Source organism: Opisthorchis viverrini, assembly GCF_000715545.1.
Source record: "Opisthorchis viverrini unplaced genomic scaffold opera_v5_124, whole genome shotgun sequence".
Lineage (NCBI taxonomy): Eukaryota > Metazoa > Platyhelminthes > Trematoda > Opisthorchiida > Opisthorchiidae > Opisthorchis > Opisthorchis viverrini.
This window is the reverse complement of record NW_008751781.1, coordinates 255,065-272,275: the sequence shown is the minus strand read 5'-3', so window position 1 is coordinate 272,275 and position 17,211 is coordinate 255,065. Positions and strand designations below refer to the sequence as shown.

At 46.9% G+C, this 17,211-nt stretch overlaps 1 protein-coding gene across 1 annotated transcript in view; it reads left to right on the top strand.

Annotated features, from left to right (window-relative positions):
- T265_06171 (hypothetical protein) overlaps positions 1-289 on the top strand; it is a gene marked incomplete at both ends in the record, with an annotated part of 6,968 nt that extends 6,679 nt beyond the window's left edge. Inside the window, one exon of the mRNA XM_009171372.1 lies at positions 115-289. Coding sequence (XP_009169636.1) covers positions 115-289 — 175 coding nt within the window. The remainder of the gene's footprint in view (positions 1-114) is intronic.
- Positions 290-17,211: the final 16,922 nt, after the last annotated feature.

Sequence of the window (17,211 nt, the reverse complement as noted above, 5' to 3'; positions counted from 1 at the left end):
ACATCAATGGCTAGAGACATTGTCAGATATGACCCAGTCGCGCCCTCAATGGCACTCATGCATTCAAGCTATTGCCTTCAATGCATAGCTCATTTTCCATTCCCCACTTGACAGCCCACTGACAGTGCTGGATTTATGCACCAACTTATCAGCTCGCGCGTGCAATGCGCAGCTACCTAACCCCCCAATCATCGGTGAACGAAACTGCGGCAGCTACAACCACTGTACGACGAGTACGCGGTTCTTACAGCTGACAATGATGATGATGATGATGATAAGACATCATTAGGGCAGCTACCAAAAGAAATTTAGGAATCTCGCTTTCTTCTAACATGTCCTTCTCACTTCGCCATAGGAAATCAGCTCAAAAGGCCTTCGCAACTCTACGGATGATTAAGCACACATTTTCCCGTACTACTCGCACGGACTTCCAAATACTCTGAGAGGCCTAAGTCAGACCGCTTCTTGAACATGACAACAAAGTTGTCTTCTCAGGGCGCAAGAGGGATGTAACCCTCATTGAGCGTGTCCAACGAGCTGCTACGAAAATGGTTGCCGGCCTAAAATCCGTGGACTATGAAACGCGTCCCGTGGTGCTTGACCTACTTCTCCTGGTCCCCAGAGGGGACTTAGTAAATACTTATACCCTGTTTGAAAAAGTTGTCGCCAACAGATTTTTCAACGTTGATCGACCTAACACACAGTGGGGACATGGTATGATTTCCAAGCTCAGAACACAATTTTATCCGGAAATTTTTCTCATTTCGGCTAAATGTTGCGTAGAGTATCCTTTCTCCGACGGTTGCCCACAACACATCTAGTACCCATTTCAAAGCACTATTAGGCGCTTTTATATGCGAATCCTCGAGTTGGCAAGCTTACTGTCCCGGACTGAGAACTCATAGAGCAGTGCTACACCTTTTCTTCGCTTGTGCCTTTCAGGCAAACAGCAGTCGCTGAACGACAAGAACAACGCCGACACGGAAAACTTGGACGAAAGCCTCGACCTGTGTACCAACCCATGAATCCATGAAAAATCTCTAGCCACAAGCAAGTTCCGTCATAAAGCAGAGAAACACTCACCCAAAACTTCAGACCACAGAGAGACAGTATTTAATTCATGTTGAGCTACAACACGACCTCAATTCAGTAAAGAGCATCATCTGCTTTCCCAACCGATGTGGAGGAACTAGTACAACGGTTCGAATAGCGCGTTCTCTGAGCGGAAGGATCCATGCAAGAGCCGTGTCCCATCTCTGCCGCGTCTACATCGTTTGTTGTGCTTCGATTAGCTATCGTTCCAGCAGATAATCACTCTCCGCGGTGACCGTTGTCAGTTCCTAAACGTGGCGAAAAACTTGAAGGCCGCGTTTTCTTTCAGTTTACACAACTTAACCCTGGTCATAGAATTTGTGCAGACACGCATATCATTCAACTTCCTTCGGCGACACGCCGGTTAATTCGGGGTGCCGCGAGAGGAGCCAAACACCAAGTGCCGACTGTACGCATGTGCCGCGAGCAGCGGTCCGAACGTAAATAAGCCGGGCTCGGATTGGTCAGCGTATGGGCCAACCAGAACGCCGCGCTATTTTCATGGATCCACGGATTGATACACGGGACCATTGGTGGCACAACGCTCCTAGCTGCAAAACATTTGTGAATAAACCGAAACTTTTTGTGCCAAAATGTTGCACTTTGTGGCGTTTTTTCTCGGACCAAAATTCACCCTGCTGCACTCTCGAAGCTCACCAAATTTCACTGAAGTAATCATACCCCTGGTGGGAAAACGTCTGATGGAATACCTTTCTAGCACTTCTGAAACCCCGAGATGCCTGTGTGGGCCTCAAAGTTTTACATTCGCACTCCGAAATCAATTGCCTGTCTCTTTTAGTCCGTTGAGGGACACGTCATGGTTCCCGAAAATCCATTTCTATTTTGCGAATACTGCGCGCCGCATGATTGCTGCTTCCGGGCGCCCAGTATTGGCACAATTGCATTGAATTTTCGGATGCTACGACGTGTTCCCGGTGGACTAAAAGATACAGGAAGTTGACTTCAGACTAGAAGTCCGAACGTTTGGGCTCCAGCTAGACATCCCGGGGCCTCGACAATGCTAGGGAAGCATTCCACCAGACATTTCTGCCTGCCGTGATTGCTTCGATGCACAATGAAATTTGGTGGGCGTCAAAATTTTGAACGTGTATTAAAGTGATTTTTGGTGTAAGCGCATGTGCAGCAAAAACGCAACATTTTGTCGCAAGAAAGTACGTTCCATTCGCAAAGGTTTTGCATCTAAGAGCATTGTGTGGCCGACGAGTCCCAGGCTTTCGCCGGAGTTTCCCGGGTCAGTTTTGTTCAGACTGTGTATTAATTCTAGAGTTATCTGCCGTCAGGTTTTTCACTTAACTTCATCCCCTTCGTTTTCGAATCACTTGTTCTTGCGACGGCACGGCGGGCTTTGTTAAATTTGATGGTACGATCGATGATTACGTCATGCTTGGGACTGCTGAAGCTGGCTAAAACTTGAGGCCACGATCGACCATAGTAACACTTCGATCTCAGTGTAAGACCACCCTAACTCGGCTGCTTGTCTGCCGAAACCGAAGCAGATCGACCAGAACTATAAACATTTGGCAATGATAATGATAGTGATAATTTTTATCTCCCTACTTGTTGGTGGCATATCGTCAGGTGTGATAACACTGTTACAGTCAGCATAAAAGCATGACCGGCGGGAATTGTGGATGCAGGGGGCTAGAAACAGGATAGCATCATTGGGGGTGGGCATTAAACAAAGTGGGTGGGTTCATCACTAATCCGGCACGGGCAGAAGAGCACAGTTACCATGCGGTATTGGAGAGAATATCGAGCCAGATGGAATCGTTAAGATGGAATTAAAGTTGCACTTAACGCAATGGAACGAACGAAAGAAAGCAAAATTCTGGCCGCAAAGGGGACTGGTTCCGGTTGGCAGGAGATTTTTGATCACGGGTGAGTTAAGGAGAAAGGAAGAAAGGGTGTAAAGACTAATAAGCACGATGGGAGTGTAAAATGGTATGAATGTGGGAATGTGGGCAACGTAGGAACAGCACATGACAGGACAAAACAAACCATAGGAATTGACGATCAAAGCCAATGATGGCCTGGACTCGCACCGAAAAAAACAGGTTTAGCTTCCACTGTGGCTCTCAGTCAACGGTGAGTAAGGATATGCTAGCAGAGCTATACAGGTACATGATTGTTGCGCCGCTTGATCAAAGTACCTTCATCCATAACTTGAAGTAAAAATATGCATTTGTGGAAGACTCCGGGGATAGCAGGTGCATAACCAAGGCTTGAGGTCGTTTAACTTTTTGGTTAACACAACTTGAGGCTTCAGGTAAGCTTCAGGTGCATTTGAACAGGATCTTTCAGCTTGCAGCGGTGCTGTTAAACCTGGAGTCCATAGGTTTTTGGAAAAATATGGCAGGATTCACATTTTCCGGCTCTGAGAACACGCAAAGGTTTCCAATAGTGCCCGAAGCCTCGAAGCCTTTATAGAATGAAGTTGAAGTGATAAAAGGTATGTATATGCTGAACCCCTTCATCAAATCAAAGTAAACGTCGCCTTACCTGCTCCAGAGTTACTGATTGCCCGTCCAGACAAAACGTCTGGCGGTTGCGCGAGATTTTAAATAGAGTTTTACAAAGGCATTTTCGGGTGGAAATGATACCTCTAAGTTTCAAATGGATAACGTTCCACGTAACCACTCGCTCTTGCAGTTGCATTCTGATACTGCTAAGCAGACTAGGAAGAACAAATAGTCTGGATTGCATGGCTTGTCGCCTGGTGCGCACGGGCCGACTAGTTTCCTGGTCATCGGTCTGCCTTCCGAATATGACACTTCTTGACTGCTGGTCAGGTGGCTGTTGACCTCTTCGTCGAACTTGGCAATCGACTTGCAAACGTTTTCTAATCATGTGATGAGACATCATTTTCAGTGCGATTTCATCAACTGAGCGACCGATGAATCATCAGGAATATTTGATCAGGTTTACTTCAAGATTCTTGAATGCACTTTATTCTGATCCAGTAGCCTAAATGTTTTTCCTAGCGTAAATGTTCACGAACAACCTAGCCCGTAAACAGTAAGCCGGTTGAAAGGTATCCGTGGTTCCGACTACTCAAAGTTACATGTGTTAACTCAGCTGGGTGGCCATCATTTGGGTGCGCTGTTGGCCGGTTGGAAATTAGTAAAGTTATTTTGTGTTCTCACATGGAACTGTTGTTTTACCTCAACTTGTGTTGATCTGACCATGTTGCACAATAAACCAGTTGATATCCTTACGGCTTGCATTATACTGAAGGCTTCCAGGGACTTAGACCCGAAAATAGAACCCGTATGTAGAACAACCATGCTGGAGCTCAGTTCACGTTGAAAACGGTTAGTACATGGCGCATGTGATAAGTTAAGTTCTCCGAGATGACTCTCGCCAGGACCCTCGATGCAGCTTACAGTGACCGGACCAATAAAGTTGGCAAACCAAGCTGTTTACTCTAGCTCAAGCATTCAAAATAGGTTGGAGATGGCTTAGTTGATTAAAATACAAGAGCATGCTTTACCATCGGCTCCAAAAAAGAATGTGATTTTAAACAAGCAAGGAGAATGAAAGTGTTGACGGAATTACCAAAAGCCGTGTAATCCTGCAGCTTTTCATTCACTTGTCCACTACAGGTACATTCAGCCTAGAATTTGAGTCAAGTGCACACTCAAAGGAGTTTATCACAGCTGAGCCAGCTCTATGGGCTGAGGAGATGGGCATTTTAAACCTAATGGGACTTTTGGCAGTTTAGCCGATTCCCTGAACACAAGCTTAGTCCTGTTGCCCCGGTTTTTCGCTTGCCAGCCATCGATATAACTCGGCTCACGAATATGGCCTCATGTGTACACACTCCCCAATGCTTCAGTCTGACGGTCGCCTTCTTCCAAATGAAGTCAACAATCGATCGCAGTTTGGTTTTATTTGACAGTAGCCACCAGCTACATGCCTGCATTGCAGTTAGCCACTTCCAATTAGATTGGTTGCAACACTCTGGCTTTTTAGCAAGAAAATTTTGTGAATCAGCCTCCAGTAGCCAGGTATGCGTACATACATTCGAAAATGAGGTGAATCGCATGCTTTCGTTCGACCCGACTCCCGTCATTATTGTCCCTGCTGTTTCAGCCTGAATGAAGTCCAGAAAAATACCTAGGGGAAATGTACTGGTTTGGTCATGAACAAAACTATATTCCGGAACCAAATGCTTCCGACAAGAGTTGCGTAATTTAGGAAATCATTCAAATCACATGCAGCCGGCATGCACCTGTCCTTGTCCAATGAAAACAATTGTTATTTATTAAAACATGGGTTCTGAGATAGGAAAATTCAGCAGCATTAACGCGCTTCAACTCTGCATACAGAGTTTGAAACTATGAAACAGTATGTGGCAAGCTTCCATAGTTAAACCAACAATAATAAGGCATTGCAATAAAAGCTTAGCAAACTACAATCCAGCTCAATGAACGTCGCACAACATGAAGACCTGTTGCACTGGCTACCAGCCAGGCAAGCAGATAACGATAACAAAGTTCCGGCAATCAGTCCGTCAGGCTTTCAGCAGTGCATTAAGTTCACCTACGACTCAACTTCTGTCCACCGAAAATGACAAATGATAGCAACCACCGTACCTAGGGGAAATGTACTGGTTTGGTCATGAACAAAACTATATTCCGGAACCAAATGCTTCCGACAAGAGTTGCGTAATTTAGGAAATCATTCAAATCACATGCAGCCGGCATGCACCTGTCCTTGTCCAATGAAAACAATTGTTATTTATTAAAACATGGGTTCTGAGATAGGAAAATTCAGCAGCATTAACGCGCTTCAACTCTGCATACAGAGTTTGAAACTATGAAACAGTATGTGGCAAGCTTCCATAGTTAAACCAACAATAATAAGGCATTGCAATAAAAGCTTAGCAAACTACAATCCAGCTCAATGAACGTCGCACAACATGAAGACCTGTTGCACTGGCTACCAGCCAGGCAAGCAGATAACGGTAACAAAGTTCCGGCAATCAGTCCGTCAGGCTTTCAGCAGTGCCTTAAGTTCACCTACGACTCAACTTCTGTCCACCGAAAATGACAAATGATAGCAACCACCGTAATAGTTGGCACAGGTATACTGTGAGTCTTCGCAGTCAAAGGCCACAGTAAGTCCCTGTCAGCTCTGAAATTAATTGTGTTCAAGCGTTTCGCGACTTCTTTTTGTCCCAGCAATGCATACAGCCCATTATTGTCACCCAGAAGCACATGACTGATCCAGCCATATCTATACACCAACAGTATGTTCATGACGCGGTGTTTGCTTCCTTCAATGCGCTACAATAATTCCAATGACAAAAATCCCATTCGACTAACCACATCAGCAGATAATTAAACCAACCGGCATCCGAACACCCAAACGTCATCACCGGATGCGGCAAACTATTTTTTGCCAAATTCAAAATGGTATGTTACCTCGTGCACGTACCACAATGAATATAACAGCCGCTCCTCAAAGAACGCGATGGATGGCTAGTGTTGGTGAAAACTGTCACTGCTACTCGATTCCTTATAGTCTCCCATTTTCTACTGAGCGGCATGAGAAGAGCGCCTCCCCTAAAGTCTACTGCACACCCATCAAAAGGCATATGCCACCGACGGCACTCTCAAAACTGTACTGTTCTTTTTGAAGTGTATGAATGCGTTGACATGTTCTTGTATTCAACTCATGCTACTCGAAGATTCTAGTGTTTTGCTGATCAAGTCCTTTACAATTTGGACCTTTTTCTGTCTACCTCGATAACATTACAATTAGTGACTGAGACATCTCAGAAAACCTTTTGATTTGTATCAGTTCACACAATGCGGTCCAACCACTACACACGTCTAAGTATGCTTTCAGTATGACCACACTGTACTGGTCACCGTATAAATGATGACGTCAACTCCTTCGCCGTGATTAACGACGACCCTGCTACACAATAACTGAAGCGTGTTATCCTTCCCTGGTGAGCAACAATTCTACTACCATGCACCCCAGAAATCGCGGCCCAACTCGGTGACAGCGACATTCAAACTTGGTTTTACTTGCCGAAGAAAGTTTGTGACGGTTGGTATCAACGGCATCCCAGTTCCTTTGCAGCTTGATACGGGCTCCGACATCACGCCGCTCAGCGAACGAACGTGGAAACGAACTGGTAAGCCACTTGTGAAGCCGACTGACTATTGGGCCCATAATGCTTCTGGTGGTAAACTGAAGCTGATTGGTGAGGTTGACTACTCCATTATTTTCAACGTCTCGAGGTCACAAGCCGCGTGTTACCTAACGTCATGCCCCAGGCTTGATTTCATGGGGCTGGATTGAATCAAAAGGCTAAATCTGTTGGAGAAACCAATCAATTCCATTTGCGACCTCTTGCACGCAGCACCTGGAGGGGCCCTCGAACAAGCTCATCTTCTGAAGCGTTCACTTGAGGAATTCCTACAACGCTATGCATCCATATTCACCGACGAGCTTGGATGGCGTACAAAAGCAAAGGCCAGACTATGCCTCCTCTAAGGTGCCAAACCAGTCTTCAGGCCAAAACGCCCAGTATCGTATGCTGCCTTGCCCATCGTTGACCAAGAACTGGACCGAATACAGAAAGCTGTTGTTCTCCCACCGACCAACTACTCTGCCTGGACCGCACATATCTTGTTGGTGAAGAAGGCTAATGGGGCCATCCGGTTATGTGCAGATTTTTCCACCGGTCTCAACGCTGCGCTGGATACTCATCAATGCCCCCTGCTTCTTCCAGGCGGTTGGTTCGCAAAGCTGAATGGGAGTGAATGTTCCGCGAAGATTGGCTTGACCGATGCTTACCTCCAGGTTGAAGTTGAGGAAGAATCACTAGAACTGTTTACGATTAATACGCATCGCGGTCTGTTCAAGTATACCCGACCGCTATTTGATGTCAAAACAGCACCAGCCGTATTTCAGCAGATCACGGATACGATACTGAAGGATCCCCCGGCATTGCTGCCCATTTAGAAGGTCTCATTGTCATGAGTTCTGACCCCCACGAATTGTGGCAGTGCCTTGATTACGTGCTTGGTTGTATCCAAGAGCATGGCTTCAGCGTGTGCCGATTGAAATGCACCTTTTCCATGCGGCCGATAAAGTACTTTCGGTTAATCGCCGATCAGTCCCGGAGAAAATCAAAGCTACCAAACGTATGTCAGCGCCCACAGATGTGTCGTCTCTCAGTTCCTTCTTCGGTCTCGTCAGCCACTATAGCTCGTTTCTGCCTGCTATGCATCGCCTCTGAGGCCCATTGAACCAGCTACTCACCACAAGTGGATATGGTCAGAAGAGCGCCAACGCGCCTTTGACTCTGTCGAATCAATCCTGAGTTTCAATTTGCCATTCGCCCACTGTGATCCATCTCTGGATCTCGGTGTGGCGTTGGATGCCTTGAACTACGGAATTGGTGCAGTGAATTCATGTTTTTCCCGACAGCAGCCAGAAGGCTGCTGCACTGTGAAAAGACCCCCGACGTCAACCGAGCACAACTGCAGCCAGCTAGAGACTGGAGCTTTTGTCATCGTGTTTGCCGTCGAAAAGTTTTATAGGGTGCTTTACGGCCGTGAGTTCACTCTACTAATTGATTGTAAGCCACTCCTCCCTATGTTTAGCTCGAAGAAAGGAACCTCGGCATATATTGTCAACCGCCTCTAGCGATGGGCACAACTCTGCTTCTGGGATAGGACTTCAAGATTAGGTACCAGTCCACAACTGACCTCGGACAAGCGGACGCACTGTCGTAACTCACTGTGTCAAGTGGGCTGAAACCAGAAGACAACGTAGTGAAAACAATCGCCCTGGAAGCGAGGTTAGCCACGTAGTATCGAAAGCGATTCGCATCCTCCCAGTGACTGCCGACGTAATCCGCGGGACTACGGACTATGACCCTGTGCGACAACAAGTCATCGAGTAGCACCGCAATCAGCGACCTCGTGCCTGCCCGAAATACGAACTATGACATTACTTCACCCGGCGTGGCGCACTCTTACTAGTTGACAGGTGCCTTTTGTTTTCAGAACGTGTTGTCATCCCAAAGAAGTTACAACTAGCTGTCCTGGACCACTTGCATAAAGGGCACCAGAGAACAAACAGCACTCAGGGTAACGTCTACCGGCCTTTGATGGACTCTTAGCTCGAGAAAGTCTCAAAATCGTGTCTGCGTCATGCCTAGGTATCCAAGTCACCCGTGCATACCTGTCTACGGTCGTGGCTGCAGCCGATCGAGCCCCGGTCTCGCCTTCACATCGATTATACAGGTCAAGTGAGTGATCAAACCTTTTTGGTCGTGGTCGATGCTTACTGCAAATGACCGGAAATTTTTCCCAGTGAACAGCCCCACAAGTGCCATTACAGTTCTTGAACTCCGATGATTGTGCAGTCGCTTTGGAAGACCAGAGAGTATCGCTTCAGACAACGCCAATCAGTCCACGTCGACGACGTTCGCAAAAGTTTGTCGGGGGTATGGCATGACACATGCCCGCTCGCCGCTGTTTCATCCACAGACGAACGGCCAAGCCCAACACTCCGTTGACACACTGAAGCAGGTACTTCAGAAGTTCAGGTGGGAGGGACCATCGAAGATGATTCTGCAAAGGTGCCTGCTGGCATACCGAGTGACACCAAACCCAGCAGAGATAGTGCCCCGAAGGGGGCTTCGAACACCGCATGAGACTATCGGGCCACAAAAAAGGCGGGCTAGCCACTACAACATCAGAATGGGGGGACAGTTCAACCGGCATCAGAAAGCAATCGCGCGCTCATTCAGTGGAGGCCAGAGAGTGTCAGTTCGGGACTACATTGGCAGGTACCCTGTGTGGACCCCAGGACTCATCCATCGCCAGCGCGGCAAAGTGCTCTAAGGGATTCAAGTTAGCCCAGCCGTGTTGATACGCCACACAAATCAAATCCGGCCGACAGATACGCATACCCTTCCCACAGGATCGAGTGAGTTGAGTGTGAAGATGCTTCTGGACACTTTTGATCCCAGCACCATCCCAGAAAATCAATCAGCTACTTCGTCAGAGGCCCAACCTCAGCATGGATTACAACCGCGACGTTGAACAGACAGGATTCACAAGCCACTGAGGCCACTGCAAGTAAACCTTCAGCTTCGAAGCTACGTCGGCGAAATTCAAGGGGGTGGTGTTAGGCGGAACTCCATACGGATCCCTCTTTACCGCTCGCAGTCAGGTGGTGCTACGAACGGGAAGCCTATCCCACGCAAAATTGGCCGAAAATTCGGGAGGTTTTTTGGTCCGTATCAAGCCGAGATCCGATTGAGCGAATGTCTGGAACCAACAGCCAATTATGACCCAGTATCGGTAGAATGCCGTTTGCCATCTACTGCCACTTACGCTATATATGTGAAGCGCGTTAACATACGTTGTGCACAATCGACGGTTGTTTTGACACTAACGCTAGCTTGGGAGGCTCAGACAGAGAGCTAAGCTGGGAAGAGTATAATAATCTTTTATGACCCAGTATCGGTAGAATGCCGTTTGCCATCTACTGCCACTTACGCTATATATGTGAAGCGCGTTAACATACGTTGTGCACAATCGACGGTTGTTTTGACACTAACGCTAGCTTGGGAGGCTCAGACAGAGAGCTAAGCTGGGAAGAGTACTGTTAATAATCTTGGTTGATGTTCTGCAGTCTCAAATCAGGCGTTCATCCTGGCTCCCGCCCACGATCGATGCGTCCGACGATGTTTTGTGCTGGTATATTTCAAGTTTGATCCAGACGTTCCGAGAACCGATGCCACCAAAGTTGTCGCTGGCGTAATCCTCAGAAAAGCCCACAGAACGAATGTCACTGACTGTTTGCAACCGGCAAAAGCCTGCAACACTATATTCAATCGTCAGTTGCCAGCGGTTCATCTAACTGTCAAAGATCTTCGGGAGGATAGATTTTCTACTGTCTACAAACACCACGTGCCGTTTCGCTCAAACTGACATCCATCTCCGTTATAAAATGCGGCGCGCCTGTTTTCCGATTCCTTCACAGAGATAACTGGAACTTTGGGCGCCTTTGTCCACATTGTCTAAGTTGCATCATTTGCACTATATGACCCACTTTTGTGCTCTGACTGAAAATATCCGAATTCAGTACAGTTTGGTGAGTTTTCATGTTATATTCTATTATGCTGCATAGATTATGTGCCTTCCCGTTTTCTCCCGGTGATTAGAAAACCACTCAAAGTTCTGATTCTGATTGTATATCTAGTACCGTTTGAAATTCTATGACCATATTAATGACTTTGAAGGCATAGGTCAGAATGTGAAGCAAGCAATCTATTTCAACGAAACCGTGAGAATACGAAATGGAAGCGATATAATTATTGTTTTTACTCTCATCAGCCGTTCATGTAAAACACATTTACTGGTTTGTTACATAATAACTAGCGTTTGAATAGGCGATGAAATGGATTCTACCTCTTCCAGCATGAAACACGCAGGCGGACTACTTATATAGTCTACCTGCATTACACCGAAAGAATACCATTCACAGGAATGCAAACGATGCTCTAAATCCGCAGTGAGTCCCAAATGCGCCAGACAAATGAAGATACCAAGGATTCCGGGATAGGCGATATCCGGAGACAAGCATTCTACATCGAGGGACCGGAAATCGGGTGCGACCCAATTAGCGCAAGCAGGTGAAAGGTGTGTTGTCCGTTAAACTTGACAAGATAAAAGATATAGACGGTGCGGAAAGAGGTGGACAATTCATCCACTGACGCCAGCGCTATAGTGGTCTGGCTACCCAATAAATTAGTTTACCAGGAGTGTGTGGCGAAGAAATAAAAACAATAACGCTAGGTTGGGTATACAAAAATAAAGAGGTCAGATGGAACAGACTCACTAGCAATTGTTTTCTTTATAATAGTTCGTCGTCGGCCCAGGTCAGCGATTAAACAATAATCCAACTATGTTGGTCCAGAGGTCTTCTTATGAACAGCTCCCACATATAATAGATTCCGAAGCTGATCTGAAACGTTTTGGTAGCAGAGTTAGTATATGACACTCGCGAATGACCGCTGCAAGCGCGAGCGAGATCAGAAGAGAGAGTCGAAGCACGTGACCACGCTAGTATTGTCTGAAATTGTACAAGTGAGCGTTTTTTGTAGTTTTTTGTAGTCAAAGAAAAAACAATTATGCGATTGATGAAATACGTAGCGTCTGGCAGAGAGCTCCTAGCCATCTATTTAGTGGTAAAGGATTTTCGATACATACTCGAAGTAAGAAAATTCACTCTCTACACGGACCATAAACCTCTCATTTTTGCCTTGAGAATATCTCTTGACAAACGCTCACCGCGAGAGAACCGAGATTTTGATTTCATTGCTCAGTTTACAACTGACATACGCTACATCGAAGTATCTGAAAACGACGTTGCGGACGCCCTCTTCCGCATTGAGATCAACAATATAGCAACAATTGTTGCAACTTCAAATATATTTAAAATTGCCTCCAATCTTAAACGACTGCCTTACCGGTTAACAATTCAAATGGACCGCCCTTTTTGGACTGCTGGAACTGTACCCCATTTCAGTTTTACAAGACATCTGTATTCTCCGTTTTCCTTACCGCGCAAATCGTTTTTACCGCCCTGGTTTTACTGTTTTTGTACCAAATCCTTGGGCAGCTATATATTGTTTTAATTCATGAGTTTGAGACGCGGTTTCGGTCGCGCGTTGACTATTGATCCATATCGGCTTTGCTTGACTTTTGGAGTACCTCACCGTTTGTCGAAAACCGTTGAGGTTTGTAATTTTGTATTCCGTGTAGCTACTTTCATTTTTATAGTACAGCACATTTGCGTAGCCATTCGTTCGGAGTTTTACCGGTTTGGTTGCTAACCTCGTTGCTCGAGAATTCGAAACTGTCGTTACAGTACCCAACGTTGACAAGGGTGGTTCTTTGGATACCAATCACCAGGTCAATGTCATTCAATTCAAAACGAAAAGAAGAATTTGAGGAGAAAGTCAGGCAAGTTGGACACGGTTCGTTTTCAGTGATGAGCTCTAGGGCTAGTATAGCTTCTAAGATTAGTTTGCGGAATTCGGGGTCCAAAGCTGCTTCATTGTTAGCGCAGCTTAAAGAGAGACAACTTAAAGAGGAACTCGAGCTTGAGTCAGAGGCAATGTAAACTAACCGTTAAAAAATTCCTGATGGCTAAAACCCAGGTGGATTTGGCTGAGCTCGAAGCTTCGTTGGCTGGAAGCGAAGACGGTTTAGATCAGTGCAACCGGTCGGGTTTTTCAGAGTTCTCAAAATGTCGCATCAAATGCTATGTTGAAGATTGCAGAAAGATTGTAACACCATTGAACTCTGAAAATCGACATAGTCTCGGAGTAGGAGAACAACAGCATAAAGGATTAGGTGACTTCCGTCATCTTGAACCATTATAGAGGGCCTGGTGTTACCTAAAACCGGCCCTATGCAGTTTGATGGTCAACCCAGGAGCTACTAGGGGTTTATGCGTCAATCCGAGATTTACATCGAAAGCAAGACCCAATTGGCAAACGCGTGCTCCATTGTAGTCAGGGAGGCTATCGAAGATTGCCTCATGCTTCAAAAGAGCCCGCCGAATTCTGCACGAGTATTTCGGAAGGCCTCATGTGGTTGCTAGAGCCCTGATAGATGATCTCATTAAATCTTTTCGTTCTACCTCGTGTAAGGCAAGAGATCCGACTCAGTTGGCCTTCAAGATGCAGAGTTGCGAAATATCTCTGACTCAGATGAACTGCAGTGCAGAACTGAGTTCCCTGGAGAATTTGGATAGGTTAGTGAGGTGCTTGCCCAATACTTTACAGCACAAGTGGGCGGAATTCGTTTACCAAACCACTCATGATCGGGGAGAGCCAACCTTCGCCGACCTCACACAATTCCTTACTCAAAGGGTGAGAGTGCTAAGCAGTCGTTACGGCCCTCTGGCAGAATTTGGTACGCAAAGGGATTAAGGTGTACGTAGCCAAGCTGTTACAGATGTAAGCAAGAGCAGAACCGCTTGGAGTCATGCGATCGTTTGCTCAGATCAGGCCCCACTGTTTAGCGAGATCGGTTGTAAGGTTTGTGCTGGTAAAAACCGTATCAACAACTGCGAGCGCTTTCTGTCTTCCGAGCCAGTGGAAAGATGGTCAACCTTAAGGTTTGTCAACGCCTGTTTTCGATGTCTTGAAGGCGGCCACCAAGCAAAGGACTGCCAACTGCAATATCGATGTGGGGCAGATGGATGCCGAGCCAAACATCACGCTCTGCTGCATTCGAAACCACTAGATAAAAAAGCAGTTAGTTCCTGTAGTCAAAAGCAGTGCAATGACTGACCGCAAGACGGCTGATTCTACAGGACTACTTCCAGTTCGTCTAAGGGGTCCTTCGGCGGAACTGATCACGTATGCTTTCTTAGACGGTGGGTCCGATACCACTATCGTATGTGATAACTTGCTGCACCAACTCGGCAGAGAGAGTCATCGAACGCCGCGTGAAATACAGACAATCAGTGGATCTTGTTTAGCAGTGGGAGAATCTGGAAGTTTCAAGGTGTGTCCACTTCACGGTGACGAGGTTGTTTTGGTGAAAGGTGCTTCAGTAGTATCTGGGATCTCCCCATCATTAGTCGTGGGTTCACGCTCAGGAATTGCAAGTCGCTGAGCTCATCTGAAAGAATTGCCCTTTGAGGATATTCCGTCTAAATCGGTTGGTATATTGATTGGCTGCAACGCTCCAGAAGCTCACTGGGTGCTAGATCAGCGTTTGGGAGGTCGAAAAGAACCAGTCGCCGTGAGGACACCGCTAAGTTGGGTTATTCTTTGGTCACTGGGTCCAGGTAACCGTGTGGGGGTCGCCGCCAGCTGCCTGTCGTCAGTGGAGCCATCATTGGAGGGCCAACTCCGTGCTTTATACGATGCCGACTGCAGACATTGATTCGCTTCGGAAAACTCCGTCGGTGGAAGACAGACGAGCAGTAGAATTAGTGATCGCAGGGATGTAACACTTCAGGAGGCATTTTGTTTTACCGCTCCCTTGGAAAGCAGACCGACCTACTGGTTCTTCGAAATTTTCTACAGCCTTATCACGACTGCACTCGTTGCGAAGACGTTTCCTGCATGACCCAGAATACTTCGAATAGTACGCAGCCGTCATGTCACGGAATCTCAAGAAGGGCTATGCAGTACCGGTTCCCTCTGAGCTGGTAACGTTACAATCAGCAGCAAGATGGTACCTGCCTCACCACGAAGTATTGAATCCCAGAAAGCCTGGAAAAATGCGGGTCGTATTTGACTGTGCAGCTAAGAACCACGGAAGATCGCTGAACGACATGCTTCTCCATGGACCGGATACAACTGATGGCTTGGTAGGAGTTCTTTTGAAGTTTCGAAGAGACGGGGTTACTGTGTCGGCAGATGTCGAGGAAATGTTCATGCAGGTTCATGTACCGCAGCCAGATCAAGGGGCTCTGAGATTTCTGTGGTTCCCCCAGAATGATCTTCAGAGTGAGCCTATTGAATATCAAATGGCCTCTCATGTCTTCGGTGCCGTCTCTTCTCCGTTCCGTGCCAATTTCGCTCTAAGACAAACAGTGTCTGTTTTCGGCGGGGATTACGACGACCGAATCAAATCGTCGGTGATAACTTCTACGTAGACGATTGCTTGGTGTCAGTGCTTTCCGTAACCGACACAAAGAGTTTTGTGCAAGGAATAACGGATGTACAGTTCAAAGGGGGGTTTCAACTTCATAAGTGAGTGAGCAATTTCCCCGATGCACTGCAAGGGCTCCCATCGTCTGGACGAATGGAAGCTGTAGTGGAGATGTCTCCAAAGACGATGAATACACAGCGGACGTTGGGCATTGAATGGGATTCATCTTCTGATATCTTTTGTTTCCGGTTTCACATTCCCGAGAAACCACTAACGCAAAGAGGAGTCCTATCAGCTGTTTGCTCGCTCTTCGATTCTCTAGGATTGGTATCCCCTGTACGCTTAACCGCGAAACAGCTGCTACAGGAACTTTGTAAGGCCGGTCTGGGTTGGGACCAAGCGAAAATCAACAACCGACTATTGGCTCGAGGTATTCAGTGGCATTTTACCCGCCCCCCCGCTTGCTAGCCATCAAGGAGGAGTATCAGAGCGAATGATACGATCAATACGGCAAACCATTTTTGTGCTCATCCAAGAGCAAACTCTATCTGATGACTGTCTGTTGTTGAGGTGGAACGTATTCTAAACGATCGGCCTTTGACATCTTCGAGTGCAGAAAGCCGTGACGCATTGGCACTGACTCCGAATCACCTCTTGCTACACGAAGCGAACGCAAGTATCCCATCGCGGCCCACCCGACGATGGAAACAAGTGAATTATTTGGCGGAAGTTTTCTGGAACAGGTGGATGAAAGAATACATTTCAACGCTTCAGTTACGCCATAAGTGGTTAAGTCGGAACAGGAACCTCAGGGAGGGTGACGTCGTTATGACAGTGTCCGAACATCTCTCTAGAGGAAGGTGGCCGCTGGGTATTATCAACGAATGTCAAACGGATGCAGACGGCCTCGTCAGAACGGTTTCCCTCCACGCTAGCTCCGGTGTCACCAAGCGCGATGATAGGAGCCTATGTTCGATGGAACGGGAGGATTAACGAGGGGGTACACAGGTCTAGGGTTGCTTCCCGATAGACGTATTAGAGCAGCCGGTTTTTAGTTCAGCGTGATATTGTGGGTAGGCGCATGTAACGTCGAAACCGGCCTTTGTGGTAGGAGTGGACCCGGACCATTCAGGTCGGTGGCTGACGTTGCATGCTTGTGGGCTAGAGCTCTCCTGATAACTTAACTGTTCGCTTACTGACCGTCGGAGGAATTTTGGCCGGCGGTGTTGCAACTTTATACATATTTAAAATTGCCTCCAATCTTAAACGACTGCCTTACCGGTTAACAATTCAAATGGACCGCCCTTTTTGGACTGCTGGAACTGTACCCCATTTCAGTTTTACAAGACATCTGTATTCTCCGTTTTCCTTACCGCGCAAATCGTTTTTACCGCCCTGGTTTTACTGTTTTTGTACCAAATCCTTGGGCAGCTATATATTG